The 21,200-nt window shown below is 48.1% G+C and overlaps 1 protein-coding gene across 1 annotated transcript in view; it reads right to left on the bottom strand.

Moving 5' to 3' along the window:
• LOC147669081 (uncharacterized) overlaps positions 1-21,200 on the bottom strand; it is a 198,223-nt gene that overhangs the window by 133,334 nt on the left and 43,689 nt on the right. The window contains exon 2 of the mRNA XM_086948245.1: positions 10,669-10,782. Coding sequence (XP_086804371.1) covers positions 10,669-10,762 — 94 coding nt within the window. The 5' untranslated portion in view covers positions 10,763-10,782. The remainder of the gene's footprint in view (positions 1-10,668; positions 10,783-21,200) is intronic.

Here is a 21,200-nt window from a genome sequence, read left to right as displayed (position 1 = left end):
CCATTCAGTTTGCTACTTCATACATTACCGAAGGGTGCTGTGTGAATGCAGTTCCACCTCATGAGGTTTAATAAACTCTGTCTTTTCTATTCCAGTTTCTGTGCCAACTTCTTCCTATTGGTCTGAGGACTCTGTGCAGAGAAGGGAGAACCCCTAGCACTAGTAGTCCTTGCTGAGGCCTACTACTACACTCCTGCTGGTTCAACGAATCACATCACTGTTTCCTGCTGGTTCAACCAATCACTTCACTGTCTCCTACGGGTTCAACGAATCACTTTACTGTCTCTTACTGTTTCAACCAATCACATCACTGTTTCCTACTGCTGCAACCAATCACTTCCCTGTCTCCTATAGGTTCAACCAATCACGTTACTGTCTCCTGCTGGTTCAACCAATCATATCACTATTTCCTACTGGTTCAAGTCAAGTCAAGTCAAAAGCTTTATTTCGATAAAATTTCATTATCATAAAAGCAAGTTTAAAAAGAATTGGTAGGTAATAAAATTAGTTTAGACATATCCAGTTAATAACAAGAAATATAACATTTGCTAAAGTTAATATAGTTTAAGAAGAATTAAACAAGGTTTTTAAGCTTTCTGGCTCGAATAGCCCAAGCCCAGAATAGAAATTTGGCTAAGGCACAGACATAGGGTACATAACTGTCCGAAACAAGTATCCTGATTGCCACATCGTGACTCCTGGTTCCCAGTTGCCGGCACAGGTTCTTCAACCAAACCCTTCTTGGATTGGCATATTCGCTACAGACAAATAGGAAGTGAGCCAATGTCTCTGGATGGACTAGACATGAAGGGCACAGGTTAGTTTTGTGAGGACAGGAATTCCATGTTTCAGTAAAAGTGTTCAATGGCAAGGTACCCGTTCTGAATTTAAAATACAAAGACCGGGCAAATGGTTTCCTGATTATATCTAAATAGGGTTCTCGCATGGGAATATCTTTAAACTTCAGGAAGTCCTCAGTAAGCCTGCCAATAGATGTACTAGAATGCCTTTGGGAGCAGATCCAGTCCCGATAAAGATTTTTAAGTACTTGTTTTGGTGGAGAAGTTCTGCTTGACCAAAAGTCCAAAAGGCCCAAGTTCGACAGTAAAGATTTCATATCTGTTAGCCATTTGACTCTGGCCCAATGTGGTGACGCCATTATTTCTTCCAGGCCTCTGGCATAGGCACTAAGTTCCTCTACCCGCCAAATACGGGCCCATAACAAAAGAGGGCGAAATTTCGCAATTTCGCCAATCTGGGTACAGCCAAAGTCCATAAATAAAGGTAAAAGTGGGGTGCTTTGAGGGAGGGACATTATTTGTCTGCAGAAATTATTCTCAGATTTTTGGAGAGCTAATGAAGATGCAAAGCCCCAGAGTTCAGCTCCGTAAAGTGCAGAGCTAACACCCTTGGCGGCATAGATCTCTAGGACTGTTCCTATTGGTTTCAACGAACTGGAACGTTGCTCCCTCAATAGGGCACCTGTGATCCTTTTATGATTTAGCAGCATCTTGTCTAGATGAGGAGTCCAATCCATTTTGTCTGAGATGCGTATCCCTAAATAGTCAAATACTTTCACCCTTTCCAGGGTCTCAGTGTTTAAAATAGGGGGACGCACTTGCTGTTTGGGGGGTTAAGGACAAGGTATTTTGTTTTATTAGTGTTTATAACCAGGCCCCGATCAGTGCAAAAGGATTGGAAATTATCCAAGAGTTTCTGTAGCCCCATAGGTGTTTTGGAGATTAGGAGCGTGTCGTCCGCAAAGAGAAGGGTCGGTACACGAACCCCCGCCAGGGATGGTTCGTCAGATGGAAATTTCAGTAAATGCTCAACCACCCCATTGATGTACAAGGAGAAAAGGGTGGGAGCCAGAACGCATCCCTGGCGGACCCCTCTCTCGACGGGGATACAGCCCGTTTTCTCCCCTCCAGAACCCCACCTAATTTGGGCAAAGCTGTCCTGATGGAGCCTGACTAGTAGGGATAGTAAATACTGTGGGAGCCCCATATTGACCAGGACTCTCCATAGCAGGTCCCGGGGGACAAGGTCAAAGGCAGTCTTTAGGTCGATAAAAGCGAGATAAAGACTGCCCTTGCCTATCACTACCACCTTCCAGTAGATCATCATAAGCCTAAAGGCCTGCTCTATCGTACCATTGCCTACTCTAAAACCAGCCTGGAAGTCGGTAAGTATTTTATTTTCATCTACCCAGTTAAGTAACCTGAGTAGAATAACTTTACCAACAACTTTTTGGCTTACATCTAGCAAGCTGATCGGCCTATAATTGGACGGGTCATCCCTTGGGCCTTTCTTATGAATGGGAACTACCTCTGCCCCCTTCCATGACGCAGGAATGGGGGCACCCCTACAAATGGCGAGAAGGAGAGAGTGGATTAATTTGCCCCAAGTAGCAACATCAGATTTTAGCAAGTCACTATTTCCTACTGGTTCAACCAATCACTTCCCTGCCTCTTACATGTTCAACCAATCACACCACTGTCTCCTGCTGGTTCAACCAATCACTTCACTGTTTCCTATTGGTTCAATCACTTCTGCAGGATGGTGGATCCGGCCACCTACAGTCACTTCCTTGTCTCCTACTGGTTCAACCAATCACTTCACTGTCTCCTACCGGTCTGACCAATCAATTTACTGTCTCCTACTGGTTCAGTCCCTTATGCAGGAAGGTGGCTCTGGTCACCACAGCCTCTCCGAGGAGCAGGCACGTGTCCCGCCTCATTTGCTCTAGTGACACATCTCAGTGTGCACTCTCTCCCACCCTATCTCTTTAGACGGTTCCTAGTGCAGACTGTAGTCTTCATGGCTGTCTTCTCTCGACGGACCTTGCCGGAGTCTGTCCTGCTATGGCCTTTATTGCTCACACAATGCTGCAGGTGAGGCGTCGAGGTCTTCACACCTCAGTAACACTGCTTCAACTCAAAAGCATTTCAGCGACACCCAGTGAGTAGGAAGATAACTAGGAGTCCCTGAGGCAGCTGGTAGGATAAAATGTGTGGACCCATAAACTGGGTGGGGGGAGGCAACATGGGCTCCTGGTATCCATATGGGCTTATTAGCTCCACATACACAATGCTACTGTCTCCTGTGCCGGGGACTCTGAGGGGACCGGAGGGGGGATTAGACATCTGTTGCAACCATTTTCATGTTGGCGCTAGGGAGTCCATCTGCCTTGTGAGTGACAACGCTGCCTTTTCTACAGACTGAGGGTCTCTTTTACAATGGCTTGGCACAGTGCAGCACCACAAGTCTTGTTGCTGTGCTGCCCTTTGCCAAATCAAAAGGGTGTTAATGCAACGTATTTAAAAGATACAGCGCATTCCTGCTCTCAGCCAGCGCCCGCCCACAATTGACTGGCTAGCGCAACGCAGACACCCTTGCATTTGGTGGAAGGGTGTCTGCGTTGTTGGCAGGATTGTTTTTGTGCAGCATGGGACATCTTCCCTGCAATCAGTGGTGATGTCTCCCTCGTTCTATGTGTGCTGCAGAATCACACTCAGAAAGAGGAAACAACAAGGAGAAACGTTATTTCTCCTCATTACACCTGCCCCATGGAGGCCCTATGCCCAATGGAGGCCCTATGCCCTATGGAGGCCCTATGCCCTATGGAGGCCCTATGCCCTATGGAGGCCCTATGCTCTATGGAGGCCCTATGCCCTATGGAGGCCCTATGCCCTATGGAGGCCCTATGCCCTATGGAGGCCTTATGCCCTATGGAAGCCCTATGCCCAATGGAGGCCCTATGCCCTATGGAGGCCCTATGCCCTATGGAGGCCCTATGCCCGGGGGAGGCCCTATGCCCTATGGAGGCCCTATGCCCTATGGAGGCCCTATGCCCTATAGAGGCCCTATGCCCTATGGAGGCCCTATGCCCAATGGAGGCCCTATGCCCTATGGAGGCCCTATGCCCAATGGAGGCCCTATGCCGTTGGAGGCCCTATGCCCTATGGAGGACCTATGCCCTATGGAGGCCCTATGCCCTATAGAGGCCCTATGCCCTATGGAGGCCCTATGGAGGCCCTATGCCCAATGGAGGCCCTATGCCCTATGGAGGCCCTATGCCCGTTGGAGGCCCTATGCCCTATGGAGGCCCTATGCCCTATGGAGGCCCTATGCCCAATGGAGGCCCTATGCCCAATGGAGGCCCTATGCCCGTTGGAGGCCCTATGCCCTATGGAGGCCCTATGCCCTATGGAGGCCCTATGCCCTATAGAGGCCCTATGCCCTATGGAGGCCCTATGCCCAATGGAGGCCCTATGCCCAATGGAGGCCCTATGCCCGTTGGAGGCCCTATGCCCTATGGAGGCCCTATGCCCTATGGAGGCCCTATGCCCTATAGAGGCCCTATGCCCTATGGAGGCCCTATGCCCAATGGAGGCCCTATGCCCTATGGAGGCCCTATGCCCTATGGAGGCCCTATGCCCAATGGAGGCCCTATGCCCTATGGAGGCCCTATGCCCTATGGAGGCCCTATGCCCTATGGAGGCCCTATGCCCTATGGAGGCCCTATGCCCAATGGAGGCCCTATGCCCTATGGAGGCCCTATGCCCTATGGAGGCCCTATGCCCAATGGAGGCCCTATACCCAATGGAGGCCCTATGCCCGTTGGAGGCCCTATGGAGGCCCTATGCCCTATGGAGGCCCTATGCCCTATGGAGGCCCTATGCCCTATGGAGGCCCTATGCCCAATGGAGGCCCTATGCCCAATGGAGGCCCTATGCCCGTTGGAGGCCCTATGCCCTATGGAGGCCCTATGCCCTATGGAGGCCCTATGCCCTATAGAGGCCCTATGCCCTATGGAACCCCTATGCCCAATGGAGGCCCTATGCCCAATGGAGGCCCTATGCCCGTTGGAGGCCCTATGCCGTATGGAGGCCCTATGCCCTATGGAGGCCCTATGCCCTATAGAGGCCCTATGCCCTATGGAGGCCCTATGCCCAATGGAGGCCCTATGCCCAATGGAGGCCCTATGCCGGTTGGAGGCCCTATGCCCTATGGAGGCCCTATGCCCTATGGAGGCCCTATGCCCTATAGAGGCCCTATGCCCTATGGAGGCCCTATGCCCAATGGAGGCCCTATGCCCTATGGAGGCCCTATGCCCTATGGAGGCCCTATGCCCAATGGAGGCCCTATGCCCTATGGAGGCCCTATGCCCTATGGAGGCCCTATGCCCTATGGAGGCCCTATGCCCAATGGAGGCCCTATGCCCTATGGAGGCCCTATGCCTTATGGAGGCCCTATGCCCAATGGAGGCCCTATGCCCTATGGAGGTCCTATGCCCTATGGAGGCCCTATGCCCTATGGAGGTCCTATGCCCTATGGAGGCCCTATGCCCTATGGAGGCCCAATGCCCTATGGAGGCCCTATGCCCAATGGAGGCCCTTTGCCCTATGGAAGCCCTATGCCCTATGGAGGCCCTATGCCCTATGGAGGCCCTATGCCCAATGGAGGCCCTATGCCCTATGGAGGCCCTATGCCCTATTGAGGCCCTATGCCCTATGGAGGCCCTATGCCCTATGGAGGTCCTATGCCCTATGGAGGCCCTATGCCCTATGGAGGCCCTATGCCCTATGGAGGCCCTATGCCCTATGGAGGCCCTATGCCCTATGGAGGCGTACTGTTTTGACGCATTCCCAGGTTTATAGATTCTCGTGAATCTGCAAATGTGTCAAAACCCATGGGTGTTGCTGGGAAAACCCACCGTAACGCCCATGAAACATCTCCATGATGCTGTGGAAGGCAACGCAGCGACTTCCGCTGCCGTATACCATAGCTACGAAGCCGTGGAAAGCCATGCAAAGTGGCTTAGCGTGGCCTCGTAACTATGGGTTTGCACTGTGCTCCACCCGACAGTCAAAGAAAGTGACACATAAACGGCGCACGGCGGTTGTAAATAAGCCACTGAGGTTTGAACTGCTAACAAGAGTAGCACCTGACATACGTTAGGCCCGGTGAGGAGCACATTTCATGTCACCGGTGCTGGTGGCTTGTCTGCCGCTGCTCCCGGGGGTTACATCTGACTTGTTCATCTCTCTTGGCTGCCACATCCTCTTCCAAGTTGGCTCTTGGCCAACACTTAGAGTCAAGGATCCTTGTGTTCGATGCATCACAATATAACTAAGCCTGGGCAGAGTTTGTGGAGTTCCGCTATGCTCTGCGAAGTGCAAATAAACCCTCCCCCATGCTATGCGGAGCTCCGCCTGCAGTGGAGTATGTTAAATAAATGCTGTTTGCAGTGATTTTCAGTGCCAGGTGTTTATATGCACTGTGCAATCATCGTGAACGAAACCATGCACAGCGCAAGCGGGCGCTGCTTCCTTTCTGCCTCTTGAGTACAGTTTTACTCGAGCAGCAGCCTTCTTAATGCGAACGGACAGTTTCTCCACACAAGCGGTAGCGGGCATACGCGACCACTCACAATGAGCAATCTGAACACCCGAGTTGAGAAATCTCGCCGGGAGGTGGATTTTACACGCTCGCCAACTTGATGTTGACAATAGCGAATGATGAAAAATCTCACCGAGAGGTGGATTTTGCTCACTCATGCTCGCCAACTTGACATTGTCAAACGCAACCAAGAAAAAAATCTCCAGTCCACTATGCGGAGCAGAGTTTTTCTGAACTCCACGAGCTCCACATAACGCGGAGTGCGGAGTGGAGTTCGACACCCAGACTTAGAAATAACCTCTTGTTTGATTAAAGCACAGATTCCCTGAATTCACCTATACTGTTCTTAATGGAATTACCCGGTGTATACCATTTGCAGGGAAAGTAACACATTTTATATTTCAGGGCATGGTACCGGAATATTTTGGTCAGAATATCTTCTCAAATACATTTTGTGTCCCAGATACAAATTAAAAAAAAATTGCACCATTGGAATAAAATATAGAAATTCTACACAGAGTGGCTATTTTAAAAAAAAATACCTATCTTAGAATAAAAATTGTTTATGCTTAAGCAGTGCTCTATGTAAGGTACCATTTGCTGCGCCATTTTCTATTTGAGCACCATTTTAGGCTGTTCAAAACTGATCTAGTTTAATTCTGAGAAACTCTCCCTTGTGAGTTTTGATTCTTCACTTCTGTTTTGTTTTAGTAATAAGCACACTGTTCACGTTGGCACATAGCTTTCTCATTAGATAGAGGCCTTCTCCCCCTTGTCTAGTGGCGGGCTCCGGATGGAACTGTAGGAGAGTAGGGTCTGCTTCCTATGGTCACCCCCACTTTTTGCTGTGATTTTCTGGTTTTTCGACTTTAGTGTGGCTGTGGGCCTGCTAATCAGACCAACAGCCCAGCTGTTCTCTCTCTAAATTGATACCATGTACTTTAGGTACCTACCTGATTGGGTATTGGGTCACCTTTGTGAACCCCTGTATAGTGTACCATAGATACCCAGGGCATAGGTGCATTCAAGGCCTACCAGGGGCTGCAGCATGTATTATACCACCCCTCTTATAGCTGTTCTATGATATAGCCATACCATATACTCTTAAGTGCATTATAATCCTTGCGGTTAATGCTAACTTTGGTTTGGCTTTATCAAAACATGTTGTGTAAGGTGTCAAACACTTTGGAATACTACGCCCCCCGCCCCCACCAGTTCTCGCGGCGGGGGTAGCATTCCACCCTTCTAGAAGGAAAAGACATGTATGTTACTGCTTTACTCGGTTAAAGTTAAACAGAGCCCCAGCATCACAAAATGGATGCTGCTGCCACAGACACAAGTCTGACCTCCTGCTGCTGGACGAAACTCCGGCAGGGGAGGCCTGGACAATAGGTAATCCTGTCCAGGGAGGTGCCAGCAACTCCCCAGACAGGCAGATGTGTATTGGGACAAGGAGGGCTGCATCAGCAGATGCTTTTTGAGACACTGCCTGGGGCACACCAGGTGTTCCATGCATAGCCCGGTACAAACCAGTTGCTGGGGCACACCAGCCACGCTCTGGCGCGAAACTGGACAAAGGGAAAGGGCTGTAACCCCCCCTTCCCAGGTCCACCCATAGGAGGGACCTAGCAGGTAATCCAGCCCCTTAGCTTAGTATAAGTATAGGAACTGTGTCCCCAGGACTTTAGATTATCCTGGAACAAAACTTTGATACAGAACTCTTGGACCTTCGACATTCTATTTTGACTAGTAGACTGAAGACATCTCCCTTGTGGTCAAGGATTGACCACCCTGTGCAAACAGGCACCATCAGTAACTTGCTGGTCTGCTTTGTCGACGCTCCTGCCGAAACCCGAAGACTCAGCGACACAGGAACTGAGCTTCCAGACTTCGCTGACTCCGACCCACATTCACAGCAAAACTGAGACCCGTGGCGGACACGAGAGATGTGGGACCGGATACCCTAGACATCCTGCATTTTGCTAACTGCATCGACTCCTGAGATAACTCGCAGTTATGCATTGGGGTACTAGAAGCCCTAGACCCGAGCACCATTTGCACTGAAGCTCATCCCTCCACACTCCACGAGTGCAGCATGGGGCCCGCTCTTGCATTTCAGCTTGACGTGTCTTCCCGGTTGCTAGCCTGTTGGCTAGTGAGCCTCCTGAAGACAAACCTTTGAAACCAAACTGCTTTCCTAGTTGCGCCAGGCTTGTTACAGCTTCCCTGCAAAGGAGAAGCTCCTCGGATCTTTCTGGTCTGCACCAAAGCCCATCTTCAATTCCTGCGTGGATTGCGTTTGCCAAGGCTTGTTGGATCCAGTCCGAATACCAACACCGCAGTCAGCTAAATCCTTTGAGGGACAGCTCGAATACAGCTCATGGTTGTCGTCAACACCTCCTGGTCCTCGTGGCTGCAGAGACAAGCTTCACCTCTCACCTGAGATCATCGCGACATCACCTGGTTCCTTCCTGGTCACTGGCTAGTGACCCAGACTATGTCCCCTCTGCTTTCAGGTTCTTCACATCTTCGATCCACTCTTGGATCCACCCGGATACTCTTCCTCTGGTCGCCTGCAGCACTTCTTTACAGCTCTCCATAGAAAACGACGACAAAACCAGACACGAAAAGGCACCTATCCACCCGGCTTCCCTGGGTGAGGTAACACAAGTACTCCGGTGCTCTCATGGGTCTTGACTCACAAAGTGTCCTAGTCTAAAGGGGTTTTGTCGTAGTCCATCCAGAAGTGTCCTTAAACAGTAACTTTGTAACTTTTACGTTCTACATTATAAGTCAATGGTAACTCGCGACTGTGTAAAGACACTGCACGCGTCTTCCGTGGGCCTCCTACTTCCTAACCTTTGGTCGTTTAGTGTAGCCCCAGCGATTCCCTAGGCTCTAGGCCTACTCACTGTTTCTGCCGTGGTTCTTATACCACTTGCTTAGTATATGGTTTGTGAGGCCCCTAGGGCAAAACTGTATTTGTGCAACTTATCGTATGCTAATTGAGTAACTTGTGATGTACTTCGATCTCTGACCTCATAAAGAGTGCAGAGGGGTTGTGTTAGAAATAAATATATATTTATTTGATATATACCTTGTGTGGTGTCCTTTCATTTAGTATTCAAGGGATTATAATTGGTAAAACAGCTTTCTTCACATGCTCTCTGAAGTCTTAGCCTATGACTGCTGGTCCATGCTACCACTAGGATAGCTTGTCTATAAGGTTGACTTTACAACCACCATCAATAAGGGTCGTTTAGACTGGTGCAAGGTGCCCACTAGAATAGTGGACATCATATGCCAGGCTAACTTCTCACAGGAACGACCTTGGACTATGTTACTTTGTGTAAGATCTGAACGCTTAAACCGTTTTTTTCTGCATTTTGTTACCCAACTGCACCTGCTTAGAAAATTCCACTGTGGCAGAGTTTTCGCCTGGCTACAAAACGAACATATTGTATCGTTATGCTTGCTGATGTCAGTTCCTCAGCAGCACTCCTAGCGACTGGGCAGACGGGGCTCCACAGTTATTGGTTTGTATTCTCTTCTGTCTGACCGACTCTTCATTTGGTACAGAAGGCTGAGAGGTGGTTATTAGTGACCAGGGTGGCCCTAAACTGGTCACTTCCTTCACCTCGGACACAATATTTATGTCAGATAATATTTCTGTAGACAATATTCTGACAAACAACCATATCACTGTTTCTATACATCTTGATGGATATTATGGGCGGATTTGGAGTTTGTTGAAGAGGGTAGTCCATCGCAACAGCAGCGGGGTGCCCTCTCTGCCAACCTGAAGGCCTGCCTGCCTGATCGATAGTCAGGTAGATGATAAGAACGTCAGCGACAGAGCCTACTCCAGGTCGGTAGCTCACATACTCCTCTGATAGCCTGATGGAGAAAGGGTCGCGGGAGCTTAGACCATTCTAGCGCCTGCATGATTTAGAGAGGGTGGTCGAATGACCAGTTTTTACTATTCTTTACCGCTGTGAAAAACCTGGCAGTAAAATCTTTTCAGAGACTCCAACATTAAAGTGGAAATGCTCCAAGGGCCCCCACCCAGGTGCTCTACACACACTTTGTTGGAGACGAAGCACACAAGATGATAACAAGGGGCATCGCAGATTGAAAGGGGGGGATGGCATTGGGGCCCACCTGCGCAGGGCATACCAGGTGCAGCTCTCCACGAAGGACCAGAAAAGGATGCCTGAAGAAGGGCATGAACCACAGATGACCTTGTCAGGCCTTCTCACTCACCTAAATTAGCAATATCACCATCAACTACGGGTACACCATCATCATCTTCATCCAAAGGGTCTCCAAAGCGACGCTGTCCTTCTCCACGATCCATCCTTGTAGTGAACCCGGAGGCTGCAAAAGTTACAAAAGGTGACTTGTTTGAAAAATTCATTCTGTATCAGAAGCAGAATACCTGCTGTAGGGCTACAGGCCCTTGCACTGAGCTGCTCTTCATTGTATCACCCTGGCAGATCTGGTGTGCTTCCTTGTGCAGGAGACTTGTGATGCTGGTGTGCTGCTCACCAACAGAGTGTTAGACTCTTGGGGTCTGCTGGTGCCCTCTCGGACTGTCATCCCCATGAACAACTCTTGAAGCTACTAATGGTGTGTCACAGCTGCCTGAGCCCAAGCAGGAAGCCTGCCTCCTGCCTCTCATTGACAAATACTTATAAATGTCATGACAGGGCCTCCTCACTCTCCTGATTGAATGTGATGTGTGCATGAGCTTCTACTTGGGTCACCTGTGAGGTGGGGTTGCGTATGTCAGGGCTTCAAAGCACTAGTAGTAGTCAGAATTAACTATCTATGCTCTCCCTGTCTCTCCCTGTATCTCATAGAAAACCTAAACACTCACAGAAGACCCTGAACACTCACAGAAGACCCTGAACACTCACAAAGGACCCCGAACACTAAGAGAAGACCCAAACACTCACAGAAGATACTGAACACTCACAGGAGACTCAAACACTCACAAAAGACTTCGACCACTCTCAGGACATCTGAACACTAAAAGATAACCCAAACACTGACAAAAGACCCCAACTCTTTCAAAAAAGACGCTGAATATTGACAGGTGACCCTAATAACCACAGCAGACCCAGAACACTCACAGAAGACCCCAACACACACCTCACAGAAGACACTGAATACATGAAGAGGACCCCACACACACACACTGAAGACCTAAACATTCACATGAAAAAAGCTGGACACTCACAGAAGACACTAAACACTCACAGAAGACCCTGGACTCTTACAGAAGACACTAAACACTCACAGGAGACCCTGAACATACACAGAAGACGCTGAACACTCACAAAGAACCACGAACACTCACAGAAAATCCTGAGCAGTCACAGAACACCTAAACACTCACTGAAGACCCTGAGCACTCACGGAAAACCCTAAACACTAACAGAAGACCCTGACCACTTACAGAAAACCTAAAAACTCACAGAGGACCCTCACTACTCACAGTAAACCTAAACACTAACAGAAAACCTAAACACTCACAGAAGACACTAAATACTCACAGAAGTCCCTGAACACTCACAGAAAACCCTGAATATTCATAGAAAACCTTGAGCACTCAGAGAAAACCCTAAACACTCACAGAAAACCTAAACACTCACAGAAGATCCTGAACACTAGCAGAAGTCCCCAAACACTCACAGAAGACACAGAACTCACACAGAGGACCCCACATACACACTGAAGACCTACATATTCACAAGAAAGACGCTGGACATTCATAGAAGACACTAAACACTCACAGAAGACAATAAACACTCACAGAAGACCCTGAACACTCACAGAAAACCCAAACACTCACAGATGGCTCTGAACAATCACAAAGAACCCCGAACACACACAGAAAACCATGAGCACTCCCAGAAAACCTAAACACTCCCAGAAGACCCAGAGCACTCACGTAAAACCCTGAGCGCTCACAGAAAACCCTGATTACTCACAGAAAACCTAAACACTCTCAGAAGACCCTAAACACTCACAGAAAACCTAAAACCTAACGGAAGACCCTCACTACTCACAGTAAACCTATTCACTAACAGAAAACCTAAACACTCACAGAAGACACCAAACTACAGGTGGTCCAGAATACGGCCGCGAGGTTAGTCATGAATGCTCCACCTAGGACTCCCTCCCAGCCACTATTGACGGAACTGCACTGGCTGCCAGTACGACTGCGGACCAAATTTAAAATCTTGTGCACAATTCATAAATGCCTGATGGGGATAGGCCCGAAATTTCTCAGCACAGTCTTTACACCCTATGTTCCGGGCCGCTCACTACGATCAAGTAATCTCCAACTCCTCAAGGTTCCCAAGATTAAAAAAGCCCGTCAAGGAGGTAGGGCTTTGGCCTATACTGGGCCTGTTCTGTGGAACACCCTCCCCCTCTCACTAATGCTCAGTTCTGATCACTTATTTTTTCGAAAAACCCTGAAAACCTACCTCTTTTCTAGCATTTAATTTTATTCCCCCACCATCTATTGGTATTGTCTGGGTACAGTAGCAGGTTTCCCCTGGATGGCAAAGCGCAGAGATACCCCTTCGGGGGTCTATTCAGGCGCTATAGAAGCATATAAATAAATAAATAAATAAATACTCACAGAAGTCCCTGAACACTCACATAAAACCCTGAGCACTCACAGAAACCTAAACACTCACAGAAGACCCTCATTACTCACAGAAAACCCAAACACTCACAGAAAACCTAAACAATCACAGAACACCTAAAGTCACAGAAGACACCAAATACTCACAGAAGACCCTGAACACTCACAGAAGACCCTGAATATTCACAGAAAACTATGAGCACTCACAGAAATCCCTGAGCACTCACAGAAAACCTAAACACTCACAGAAGACCCTGAAGACTCCCGGAAAACCTAAACACTCACAGAAGAATCTGAACACTAACTGAAGAACCCAAACACTCAAATAAGATACTGAACACACACAGAGGACCCCCCACACACACTGAAGACCTAAACATTCACAAGAAAAATGTTCGACACTCACAGAAGACACTAAGCACTCACAGAAGACACTGAACAGTCACAGAAGACCCTGAACACACACTGAAGACCCTGAACACACACTGAAGACCCTGAACACTCATAGAAGATCCTGAACACTCACAGAAGATCCTGAACACTCACAGAAAACCCAAACACTCACAGAAGGCTCTGAACACTCACAAAGAACCCCGAACACTCACAGAAACCCCTGAGCACTCACAGAAAACCTAGACACTCACAGAAGACCCTGAAGACTCCCGGAAAACCTAAACACTCACAGAAGAATCTGAACACTAACTGAAGAACCCAAACACTCAAAGAAGACACTGAACACACACAGAGGACCCCACACACACACTGAAGACCTAAACATTCACAAGAAAAACGTTCAACACTCACAGAAGACACTAAATACTCACAGAAGACCCTGAACACTCACAGAAGACCCTGAACACACAGTGAAGCCCCTGAACACACACTGAAGACCCTGAACACTCATAGAAGACCCTGAACACTCACAGAAGATCCTGAACACTCACAGAAAACCGAAACACTCACAGAAGGCTCTGAACACTCACAAAGAACCCCGAACACTCACTGAAAACCTAAAACTCACTGAACACCCTCACTACTCACAGTAAACCTATTCACTAACAGAAAACCTAAACACTCAAAGAAGACACCAAATACTCACAGAAGTCCCTGAACACTCACACAAAACCCTGAGCACTCACAGAAACCTAAACTCTCACAAAACACCCTCACTACTCACAGCAAACCTAAACACTCTCAGAAGACACCAAATATTCACAGAAGACCCTGAACACTCATAGAAAACCCTGAATTCTCACAGAAAACCACGAGCACTCACAGAAATTCCTGAGCACTCACAGAAAACATAAACACACACAGGAGACCCTGAACACTCCCTGAAAACCTAAATACTCACAGAAGATCCTGAACACTCACAGAAGATCCTGAACACTCACAGAAGTTTCAAACACTCACAGAAGACCCTAAACACTCAAACATGACCCAAACACTGACACAATACCCCAATCTTCTCAAAAAAGACCCTGAATAGTGACTGGTGACCTCAATAATCACAGCAGACCCTGAACACTCGCAGAAGACCCAAAACAATCACAGAAAACACTGAACACACAAAAAGGACCCCACACACACACTGAAGGCCTAATCTTTCTCAAGAAAAACCCTGGACACTCACAGAAGACATTAAACACTCAAAGAAGACCCCGAGCACTCAAAGAAGGCCCTGAACACTCAAAAGGGACCCCAAACACTAAGAGAAGACTCTGTACATTTATAGAAGACCCAAACACTCACAGAAGACCCTGAACCCACAGAAGATCTGAACACTCACAGGAGACCCTGAACATTCACAGAATACACTGGACACTCACAGAAGTCTGGGAACATTCACAAAAGACACTGAACACTCACAGAAGACCCTGAACAATCACAGGAGACCTGATCACCTACAGAAGACCTTAAACAATCACAGAAAACCAGAACACTCACAGACGACCTTCACTACTCACAGAAGACCCTGAACACTCATAGGAGACCCACACACTCACAGAAGACCATGAACATTCACAGAGGACTATGAAAATTCACAGAAGACACTGAACACTCACAGAATACTCTGGACACTCATTGAAGACACTGAACACACACAGAAGACCTGACCTTTCACAGAATACCTTGACCACTCTGAGAAGATCTGAACACTCATAAAAGAGCATGAACACTCACAGAAGACACTGGACATTCACAGAAGCCCTGAACACTCACAGAAGACCTCGCCCACTCTCAGAACATCTGAACACTAAAAGATGACCCAAACACTGACAAAAGACCCCAACTCTTTCATAAAAGCTGCTAAATATTGATAGGTGCCCTCATAATCACATCAGACCCAGAACACTCACAGAATACCCCAAACACTCCTCACAGAAGACACTGAACACACACAGAGGACCCCAAACACACACTGAAGACCTAAACATTCACACAAAAAACCCTGGACACTCACAGAAGACACTAAACACTCACAGAAGACCCTGAACACACACTGAAGACCCTGAACACTCATAGAAGACCCTGAACACTCACAGAAGATCCTGAACACTCACAGAAAACCCAAACACTCACAGAAGGCTCTGAACACTCACAAAGAACCCCAAACACTCACAGAAAACGATGAGCACCCACAGAAAACCTAAACACTCACAGAAGACCCTGAGCACTCACGGAAACCTAAACACTCACAGAAAACCTAAACAATCACAGAACACCTAAAGTCACAGAAGACACCAAATACTCACAGAAGACCCTGAACACTCACAGAAAACCCTGAATATTCACAGAAAACTATGAGCACTCACAGAAATCCCTGAGCACTAACAGAAAACCTAAACACTCACAGAAGACCCTGAAGACTCCCGGAAAACCTAAACACTCACAGAAGAATCTGAACACTAACTGAAGAACCCAAACACTCAAAGAAGACACTGAACACACACAGAGGACCCCACACACACACTGAAGACCTAAAAATTCACAAGAAAAACGTTTGACACTCACAGAAGACACTAAACACTCACACAAGACCCTGAACACTCACAGAAGACCCTGACACTCACAGAAGACCCTGAACACACACTGAATACCCTGAACACACACTGAAGACCCTGAACACTCATAGAAGACCCTGAACACTCACAGAAGATCCTGAACACTCACAGAAAACCCAAACACTCACAGAAGGCTCTGAACACTCACAAAGAACCCCGAACACTAACAGAAAACCCTGAGCACCCACAGAAAACCCTGATTACTTGCAGAAACCCTAAACACTCACATGGCACCCTGAACACTCACTGAAAACCTAAAACTCAGGGAACACCCTCACTACTCACAGAAAAACCTATTCACTAACAGAAAACCTAAACACTCAAAGAAGACACCAAATACTCACAGAAGTCCCTGAACACTCACAGAAAACCCTGAGCACTCACAGAAACCTAAACTCTCACAAAACACCCTCACTACTCACAGCAAACCTAAACACTCTCAGAAGACACCAAATATTCACAGAAGACCCTGAACACTCATAGAAAACCCTGAATTCTCACAGAAAACCACGAGCACTCACAGAAATTCCTGAGCACTCACAGAAAACATAAACACTCATAGGAGACCCTTAACACTCCCTGAAAACCTAAACACTCACAGAAGATCCTGAACACTCACAGAAGATCCTGAACACTCACAGAAGTTTCAAACACTCACAGAAGACCCTAAACACTCAAAGATGACCCAAACACTGACACAATACCCCAATCTTCTCAAAAAAGACCCTGAATAGTGACTGGTGACCTCAATAATCACAGCAGAGGAGGAGGAGCCTAGCCTGCAACCATGATGGCCGCCTAACTCCTAGGCTCCGCCGACCCACTCGTTCTCCTTCCGAAATGCCGCTGATCCTGACAGCTATCCTGGTAAAGCGTTGGCGTTTCGGAACCGGGTGGCGATCCTGATTCCGACGGTGTGCTCCCCGTTGTATTTCTTGCGGCAGAAACGGCGAGACGTCCCTACTTTCGCTTCAGCGCTGCACGGAGGCGACCAGGTCTTTGTTCCCGGAGACAGCTGTCCCAGAACGCAACAACAGCGGACACTTGCAACGGGAGGGGCCGGCTGCTAGCGAGTTACTGTTGCACTTATTTTTTGCTACAGTGTGCCTCCCGGCCCTGCGCACCTCCACGCTCGCTTCATTCCATCGCTGCCAGCGCTACATTGTATCCCCTGTCTGACTTGTGGCCGGCTCTGGGAGCCTTATTGTTCTTTAGCGCTACGGTGGGTGCCATCTTTAACCGAGCGCTCGGCACTTGGAACTGCCGACCCCGGGGGACTGATCGAGGTGCTCATGATGGTGAATGCTGCATTGTAACCGGGTCTCGGTTGACAGGGACAGATTTGCGGTTGTGACCCCCGAGGTGGCTGTGCTTCGTGGACCGACTACTGGCGCTCTGTTTTCGCGATGGGCATCGGTGGACATCCTCGAGGACGGCAATATGGCGGCGCCCTCTGGGTACATGAGACTGCTGCGTCCTCTTCTCTTGAGGCGCCCCTTGGGATTGCTGCTGTTCTGGGCGCCCTGAGTGACCTGCGAGTTTCCATGCGTGCAAATGCCCAGGACCTGGAGGGCCGACTGGATACTGCAGTGCCCGCAGAGCCCCTGCTTGGCCGTGCTGCTCATCATGCTCTGTGCGCCTTGCCACACCCTGTGCTCGACGGCGGTTACCAGTCTACCCAGACGTACGTGGAGGCACTGAAGGCACAGGATATAGCGGCCGCCGCGCTACCCATTCAGGATGTGCAGAGATGTGGGAATCTTGGTCCTCTCCGATGGCTGGAGGTTTCTTTTTGGACGCAACGCCTTGTGCCTACTTCGTGGCCCCCTGGTGGGTCCCTCTGTTTCATCATGGGATTGCTGCTACGGTTCTGGCCGGTCGACTTTCAGGAACTGCTGCTGTGTTTTCCCCTTTTTTGGGTAGCCTTTGACCGTTTGGCTTTGAGTTGGACAGACCTCTGTAGATGGTGTTCGGCTCTGCTGTGGTCCTTACATTTGCGGTTCCCGTCCAAGATGGCTGCTATTCGACTGGACCTCATTGACTGGCTGGATCGACAGGGACAAGGCTGAGGATGTTTTCTTTTTCTTTATTGCGTTCTGTTGCGGACATTGCTGGTGATTAAAATGGACAACTGGGGAGGTAAACGTTGGTACGGTGTCAGGTTGGGGTCCGGGGAGGGGTCCGGGGAGGGGTGGCCGAGGGCGAACACGTTGATTGTTTTGTTCATTTTCATCTGGCCCTCCTCAGGTCTTATGTGATTCCTTTTCCTTCTTTCTTCTTCTTCTGTATTTCGGGTACTCTTTCTGGGCGACAGACACACTGCTAGGGGGGGGGTAGGCCATAGCCTCTGCATGCGTGTAGGGTGGGGGGAGGTGGGGGTGGGTTTTATTTTGTCCGTTTCAGTTCCTATGGGCCTTAATTTTTTCTTCTTCTTCTTCTATTCTTTTCTTCTTCTTTTTCCTTGGGTCATTAGGTGGATCGATGTGATGTGGGTAGTGGCTGCCGTATACCATAATGTCTGCTTGTTATCTCTCCTGTGCTATTCATCTGCGGCCGCTTGCTTAGCTGATACTGTTTGCTGATTTTCGTTGCTGAACGTTGCCCACTTATGTCCTAGACGGTTGCCTCTGATCCTTCCTCGTCTCTACTATTTTGGACATACTTAAAAACTTTAAAATTAAACCTTCACTTCTCCTACTTCTCGGTGGCGCAAATACTTCCAGTGTAACCCAGATTAATCTTGCTTTGTTTTGATATGCTACCGGGTCGCCCAATAGCTTGCTACTGTGCTTCAAATGATGCCGAGGCCGGCCGGATGGTTGTAGGCCCGTATTTGTTTGACTAAATTGTGCAATAAAGGTTTTCAAATTTTTTTAAAAAAAATAATAATAATCACAGCAGACCCTGAACACTCGCAGAAGACCCAAAACAATCACAGAAAACACTGAACACACAAAGAGGACCCCACACACACACTGAAGGCCTAATCTTTCTCAAGAAAAACCCTGGACACTCACAGAAGACATTAAACACTCAAAGAAGACCCCGAGCACTCAAAGAAGGCCCTGAACACTCAAAAGGGACCCCAAACACTAAGAGAAGACGCTGTACATTTATAGAAGACCCAAACACTCACAGAAGACCCTGAACCCACAGAAGATCTGAACACTCACAGGAGACCCTGAACATTCACAGAAGACACTGGACACTCACAGAAGACTGGGAACATTCACAAAAGACACTGAACACTCACAGAAGACCCTGAACAATCACAGGAGACCTGATCACCTACAGAAGACCTTAAACAATCACAGAAAACCAGAACACTCACAGACGACCTTCACTACTCACGGAAGACCCTGAACACTCATAGGAGACCCACACACTCACAGAAGACCATGAACATTCACAGAGGACTATGAAAATTCACAGAAGACACAAAACACTAAAGGAATACTCTGGACACTCATTGAAGACACTGAACACACACAGAAGACCTGACCTTTCACAGAATACCTTGACCACTCTGAGAAGATCTGAACACTCATAAAAGAGCATGAACACTCACAGAAGACACTAAACATTCACAGAAGCCCTGAACACTCACAGAAGACCTCGCCCACTCTCAGAACTCACAGAAGACCCTGAACACACACTGAAGACCCTGAACACACACTGAAGACCCTGAACACTCATAGAAGACCCTGAAAAACTCACAGAAGATCCTGAACACTCACAGAAAACCCAAACACTCACAGAAGGCTCTGAACACTCACAAAGAACCCCGAACACTCACAGAAAACCCTGAGCACCCACAGAAAACCCTGATTACTTGCAGAAAACCTAAACACTCACATGAGACCCCGAACACACACTGAAAACCTAAAATTCACAGAACACCCTCACTACTCACAGTAAACCTATTCACTAACAGAAAACCTAAACACTCAAAGAAGACACCAAATACTCACAGAAGTCCCTGAACACTCACAGAAAACCCTGAGCACTCACAGAAACCTAAACTCTCACAAAACACCCTCACTACTCACAGCAAACCTAAACACTCTCAGAAGACACCAAATATTCACAGAAGACCCTGAACACTCATAGAAAACCCTGAATTCTCACAGAAAACCACGAGCACTCACAGAAATTCCTGAGCACTCACAGAAAACATAAACACACATAGGAGACCCTGAACACTCCCTGAAAACCTAAATACTCACAGAAGATCCTGAACGCTCACAGAAGATCCTGAACACTCACAGAAGTTTCAAACACTCACAGAAGACCCTAAACACTCAAACATGACCCAAACACTGATACAATACCCCAATCTTCTCAAAAACGACCCTGAATAGTGACTGGTGACCTCAATAATCACAGCAGACCCTGAACACTCGCAGAAGACCCAAAACAATCACAGAAAACACTGAACACACAAAAAGGACCCCACACACACACTGAAGGCCTAATCTTTCTCAAGAAAAACCCTGGACACTCACAGAAGACATTAAACACTCAAATAAGACCCCGAGCACTCAAAGAAGGCCCTGAACACTCAAAAGGGACCCCAAACACTAAGAGAAGACTCTGTACATTTATAGAAGACCCAAACACTCACAGAAGACCCTGAACCCACAGAAGATCTGAACACTCACAGGAGACCCTGAACATTCACAGAATACACTGGACACTCACAGAAGACTGGGAACATTCACAAAAGACACTGAACACTCACAGAAGACCCTGAACAATCACAGGAGACCTGATCACCTACAGAAGACCTTAAACAATCACAGAAAACCAGAACACTCACAGACGACCTTCACTACTCACAGAAGACCCTGAACACTCATAGGAGACCCACACACTCACAGAAGACCATGAACATTCACAGAGGACTATGAAAATTCACAGAAGACACTGAACACTCACAGAATACTCTGGACACTCATTGAAGACACTGAACACACACAGAAGACCTGACCTTTCACAGAATACCTTGACCACTCTGAGAAGATCTGAACACTCATAAAAGAGCATGAACACTCACAGAAGACACTGGA

This window comes from Lissotriton vulgaris, unplaced genomic scaffold (assembly GCF_964263255.1).
Source record: "Lissotriton vulgaris unplaced genomic scaffold, aLisVul1.2 SCAFFOLD_227, whole genome shotgun sequence".
NCBI classification, from domain to species: Eukaryota; Metazoa; Chordata; class Amphibia; order Caudata; family Salamandridae; genus Lissotriton; species Lissotriton vulgaris.
The sequence above is the reverse complement of the archived record's forward strand: the minus strand, read 5'-3'. Positions and strand labels throughout refer to the sequence as shown.